General features: G+C 42.1%; 1 protein-coding gene across 1 annotated transcript; it reads right to left on the bottom strand.

Annotated features, from left to right (window-relative positions):
• Nucleotides 1-1,286: 1,286 nt before the first annotated feature.
• Nucleotides 1,287-5,800, bottom strand: LOC147640951 (uncharacterized). Its single transcript, XM_086816802.1, has 4 exons — nt 5,233-5,800; nt 2,220-2,324; nt 2,061-2,108; nt 1,287-1,693 (listed from the first exon to the last, which is right to left on the bottom strand). The coding sequence occupies exons 1-4, from the start codon at nt 5,521-5,523 to the stop codon at nt 1,454-1,456; spliced, it is 684 nt and encodes a 227-aa protein (XP_086672928.1). The 5' UTR covers nt 5,524-5,800; the 3' UTR covers nt 1,287-1,453.
• Between the last annotated feature and the right edge of the window lie 431 nt (nt 5,801-6,231).

Here is a 6,231-nt window from a genome sequence, read left to right on the forward strand (position 1 = left end):
ATTTCTTCAAAATTTATTATATCGCTAGGCAGAAGTATCAATCCTAGGACCCAAAAAGTTAGAAACAACAATACTGGCTTATAATTATAAATTTTATGTGAGGGAGATACAAACTACGATGGTTAAGCTTGGCTGAATATTCATTTAGGATCATGAGACTTCTACCACGAAGAGTACTTTCAGCTACTAAGAACTGTATGAAATGTTGAAAAAGTGGTGAGGACTTTGGAGCTAGGTCATTTTGAAAAATGATAGAACTATTAGCATGTAAGATAACACAATAGTAGAAGACCTTCACAATACAAAGCACTGAATGGCAAAAAGACGTGGAAAGTAAATAATATTACTATTTGCAAACTGATGGATGTCCACCCATCTATATGCTTCAAGTAAAGAGCTTTGATGGCAATCTTGGCAGACTCTTACAAAGAATGCCTTGCTTACAAAGAGTGCTTCAACACAATGAACTCGATTTATGAATAAAGACTGCCAAACTAGTGTAACCAGTCTATATAGTCTCCAAGGCCAACATGGACATAGGTCGACCACGTAATGAACCCATGACTTATCCAAAATGACCAACTGACCGTATCATCCAATTGAGACCACATTAGACTACAAAGTTCTATACATACTTAGTGCAGCTCCACGACCATTTGAGACCATATGGACCCTCACACAGGCCTCGCAACCCAAGAATAATGTGCCATCGGTTTGATGACAAATGCGGCCACATAGCGCGATGCGTGCATCTTGCTTAGCATAGTGACAAGTCCGTACGCCATCACCTAACCATCTGGCCACATTTGGCCAACATCCAATGTCCAAACTGGGAGCTGTCAAGTGTACTGGTGCTCACCACGACGACGACTCGTCATACACCCATAGTAGCAACATCAAGGTGAAACATTGAGCAAATGCTTTTCCAACACTACATACCTTAATATTTTACTTATTGCAATTTCCAAAAAGGCTTCATTTTAAAGGTCTCTTACCATTTTTTTTATTCGAATACCTAGGGGAGCCCTTTACAAGAGGAAGTTATAGCATATTATGAGATATGTAAAGCTTCAGCTTCCAAAGCTCGGCACATGGGTTCAATTGCCCTTCCCCCTCATCATGGTCGTGTGCGGTTTAAAAACCTCCTTGCAATATCCTTTTAAAAAAAGATGCTCATTGCCTAATGTGGATGATACTGAAAGAGCAAGTAACATTATGGAAACATTAAGACAAAGCCTCCTTGATGAGTTCAATGCTTGAATTTAGCTTCAAATCGACAAAAAGGATTCATGAGAAGAAATCCTTTAAATTGAGCAAGTTTTTTTTATTACATTTTGAAGAACACATTTATTCACGTATATCTGTAGACTGACTTCCTATGTATAACAGAAATAGGAGCAATCTGTCCTCCAATAAGATGAGGTTTGCCACTATACAGACACGGAATGCACACTTACCACACAGAAGCCAAGATCTCAAGCAAGGAGGTCATAAAATCAATTTGTGTGGTCACATCAATTTTGCTGAAGGGAGGAACATGCACAAATAAGCACTTTGTCCCATGAGCAGCAGCATGGCAAAGGGAGTGGTAGTACACATAGTTGCAAACAAATCTGCCTGCATCATCAGAAAGAGACACATTGTAGCCTTTCTCCGCCAACGCATCAACCAGTTCTGACACTGCGATATCCGTCTGCAAAATTTGAGGAAACGATCGTGAAATGCAACCACATTAGCTTTTCCTTGTGAATTGCAAGAGCCAAATTTGAAAGGGTGTTCTTGACTTTCATTTTGACGTCTGCTTTGGGGGGCTCACTAACCCTAACACCATTTAAGACTGGACAGGCTATCTTTCACGTCCAAGTCTCCCACATGGCAGGGATTTATCTAAAGGTGGGTTACACATAAATGGACAGCCTGTGGAGGGAGGCTTGGACATGGCAATTTTGCCCTCAATTTATATGTATGCAAGTCTAAGTGTAGGTGCTCAACTAAATTTATGCATTTAAGCTTCAAACATAACATTTTCTACTTCACATGACAATGACGAAAAAAATTACCTCCCTTGAATGTGAGAGCCCACCATCCTCTGCTACAATTGGGATTCTCTACAATGTCAAGCAATTAGTATGTATTCTGCGTGTCTTAAAATCCAAAACCATGAAAAATATTTCACATCCCAAAATATTTTTTTTGGTCCATCATGATAAATTATGTACCTGAGGTTGCCAACCCATCTCATCAGGACACCGAAACGTAGCTTCATTAACTGCCTGCCTCTCAACAGCGAACTTACTTGCCCCGCTATTGACCCCCATGTGCACCTACATTGGCAGCATTAATAAAAGGCTCAAATTGTATCACATAACATGATTGAATAAGGAGGGCTTCACAAAGCCACCCACCTAAACTCCTTGGCTAGAAGGTGCCACATCCAACAGCTATTGATGCATCCAGGGTTGGGAGTAGGGGCGGTCTTTGAAGGCTGGCCCATGTCTTGGCAGATCCAGACAACCTTCATCGTTGTTGTGAAGACGACCTAAGAATCTTTTCCTTTCATATGACTAACATTAACAAACTTATATTGTGTCTGTCATCACTGTTAGGAATTCTCACGGAAAGACTCGCTAGGGAAAGATAAAACCTGGGTACAGGTACTATGGGATAGAATGGCAGAGTTACATAACTTTTTTTTATCATCGATCCTCCAAACAATCAAGAGAATCACGACAGGATCCAAGCACTCCCACGATTTCTAAACTGATCATGCTGTTGTGGGCACTTGCTACTGATTCTTACTCCTCTTCCATGATATAAATTTAGGGTCTAATTGCTCAAGAACAGTCTCGTCTCGTTTTTCAACCATCCCAGTTGGTTGATTCCCCATAGATGAGTGATCATCAGATGGAGATACAGCAAGATAAAGAACCTAGGGATACATATACAGTCGTCCCAATAGCAGTAACAGAGCATTGATTCTTCGAACTACTTTGAAGCACAAAACTGAAAATATATAGGGAATAGAAAGAGAGGAAATAGAATGACAACAGAATCTTCGATTATCCCAACCTAACCTACTGTATATTACAAAGCTGAATATTTACAATGAATCTTGCTAGATCTACTGCAAACTGAACATCTTACTGAATATTTACAATGAATCTTGCTAGATCTACTGCAAACTGAACATCTCGCTAGATCTACTGTACATTACAAAGCTGAATATTTACAAAGAATCTTGCTAGATTAACTGCAAACTGAACATCTTACTAACTTCTCTCTGAATCAAGGAAGGAACCCTTCTCCCAATCTAACCTTTGGACTGATTTACCTTCATTGCTGTTGTTCGGGCTACATTCTCTACTCTTCTTGACTTGATCTTCTCTTCCTCTCTCTCCCCCCCTCTCTCTCTGAATCAAGGAAGGAACCCTTCTCCCTGAATCAAGGAAGGAACCCTTCTCCCAATCTAACCTTTGGACTGATTTACCTTCATTGCTGTTGTTCGGGCTACATTCTCTACTCTTCTTGACTTGATCTTCTCTTCCTCTCTCTCCCCCCCTCTCTCTCTATCTCCCCCTCTGCTGGCTTGGCTATGATGTTAAGACTCCTCTCTCAAATATGCAGATTGTAGCCGCACGCTAACTTTAATCAAAATCCCATTAACAGCTGCCCTGCCTTGTCTGTCAGCTCTCCAGCATCTGTGTCACCGTCCTCCTTTCCTTGCTACCCATGCATAGCCCACACAGCCCCTATCGTCCTCCTTACTTGCAGCCAATAGCACTTTGCCAGACCATCTTTCCCTACCTAGCCATTTTCTCCGATTTGTGCATGGTTCCAACTGAATGCCTTGTTGTGTAAGCCCCCTACCACCTGCACAGATTTCGCTCATATTTGCAACCAAATTCCACTCTCCCATCTTGCCTCCACCCTCATGTGAAGAGTTGTTGCAACTTGTGCACCCTTTTTCTTCCACCCCAATTCCTACCCCCCAGGCCCCTCTTGTAACATGTTCCACTGCCTTCCTTCCGTGCACAAGTCACCAGCTCTCTGGTCACAACAACGAGGAAGAATCCTACACACTGGCCTCAACTGATCAAGAACATCTTAGAGCTTAGACCCACATTCTATCCCACCCTTACATAGGCTGCATCCCAATGAATGGGTAGGTCAAAGACTAAACCACAAGTAACCTCCGGGTTAGCTTAAGTAAACGACACCCAATAAATGAGCAGATATTACATGACTTTATGTAGGTCTTTTGACACTACTCTCACCGCTCCTTTGTGCACCAAGTCCAACTGCAAATCAAAACCATTAATGTATTTCATGGATGTCTCCCTTGGCAATGATGAAATATTTTCATCAATAGGCACTATGCTAAGCTTTCCTGAGTAGCAGCATCGCTTCTCTCAAGCATCTACGCAACCTCCAAAAGGTGGTAGAATCACCCTGCACAGCATGCCCCAATGGGGGGCATCATCTCTTCGATAAGGATTGTTGTCACACGATTAGAGAATCTGCTATCACGAATGCCCCTGGTGGTTGCATTGTGCTGTCAATGACCTGGTCTAATCATTGACTGGTCCAACGTGTCTGGTCGATCATTCAACATCAAAACTTGCAAACCTTGAAAAGCTACTCTTGAATCTAATTTCTCAGCATAAGCTTACAGCTGTACATGTTGAAAATTTGGAAATACCTCTAATGGCATGTTTTATAACTTTATCACCTTTCTAAAGACACCATATGCTCACACAATCTGAAACTAGTTAATAATTTAGAATTCAAAGTGAGAAAGACATGTGATTAGCTGCCAGAAATGGCTCTCAAAGAGGCTCGGTCTTTGAAAATTCCTGCAAGTATGTACCAGGGACACGACCTATCACACTGGGGCTGCCATGGAGGTTTAAACAGCCCATGTCTAGAGTTTCCTTGACAAATCCCAGCAGTCCTTCATTGTCTTCCCATGTCAAATAAATACATCAGTAACCAACACATGCAAAGACGCCATGCTTGAGGGCAATTGTGCACTCCAGGCTGCCCAAAGCAAACAAGAATTCACTCAACCAGGGACTAGCCCAAAGGTTATTAACAGTGATAACAATGACAACAACCAGCAACTGAATTTTTCAAAAGGTAAAAAGCAACCACCATTCTTAGAAAGTTATACTGAAATAAAGAAGTAGAATCACTCTAGAAAATTGTATTGTAAGAAAGATGTAGAATCAGTACCCAAATGATCTGCTCGTCAATAGGGGAAGAGAGAGGGTTATCACAGTTTTGATCGGTGGGTTTTGCTGGAAGCGCAGAATTTAAAATCTTCCGTAGGGCAGAGAGGGCCCCGTCGCCGGCTGTTTCAAGAACTGTGACGCTGCCTAGCCTCATTCCGGGGGGCAAACCCTTACTCTCAACATAATCCTGCAGCGCGAGTGCAATGACCTCTGTGGGGTTCTCATCTACGCCTTGAAATCTCTTGAATCCTGTCACATGAACCACTGAAAGAAGAGGCCCTTCAGAACCCATCTCAAACTAAGCTGCTCCGCAAAGTGGGTTGTTCGGATTTCGATCAAAAGGATGGAAAAACGAAAAGGGTTGAAGGAGCCTCGATCAGAAAAGCAGCGACAAAAGACGGATCTGGTGACGAGCTTCTATCATGTGGGCTTCGAAAAGTGCAGTTTTAAGTTGCAGCAGATGAGCTTTTGCTGCGCTACGGCGTTGACTAGGGCACATGGTTGCGTAGCTTTCTCTCCCGATCGCCCATGTAGAAGCCCTTTTTCAATTGTAACCAATCTGTCCAACCTCCTGGAAAATGAAAGTTGATTAGCGCAGGACAAATCAACTCTTGAACGAACGAATTAGGAAAAATACTCTCCAGAACTAGCGTGAGAACATAAACTTGTTACCATTTTTTTTGCTATTAAAAATCCCCTTAAAAGTCTATTCTTCCCTAAAAACATCTAGAATTGGGCCCCTCTTCTTCCTCATCTTTTCCCTTTTAATATTCCACCCATTGCATAGGGCAGAGCGGCAAATTATTGTGACTTCTCACTTGTTTTTAAAATTCTCTAATTCTCTCTCTCTCTCTCTCTCTCTCTCTCTCTCTCACACACTCGCTCGCGCACACACACACATGGGATAGACACTAGGGTAGATGAGCAGATCACCTACCAAGCAAACTCCCCTCTTAGTACATTAAAAAGCTTTTTGTGAGTACCTACAAGAGCCACTAAA

The sequence above is a fragment of the Cibotium barometz genome, chromosome 2, assembly GCF_041138505.1.
Source record: "Cibotium barometz isolate CiBa-2024 chromosome 2, ASM4113850v1, whole genome shotgun sequence".
Classification (NCBI taxonomy): Eukaryota; Viridiplantae; Streptophyta; class Polypodiopsida; order Cyatheales; family Cibotiaceae; genus Cibotium; species Cibotium barometz.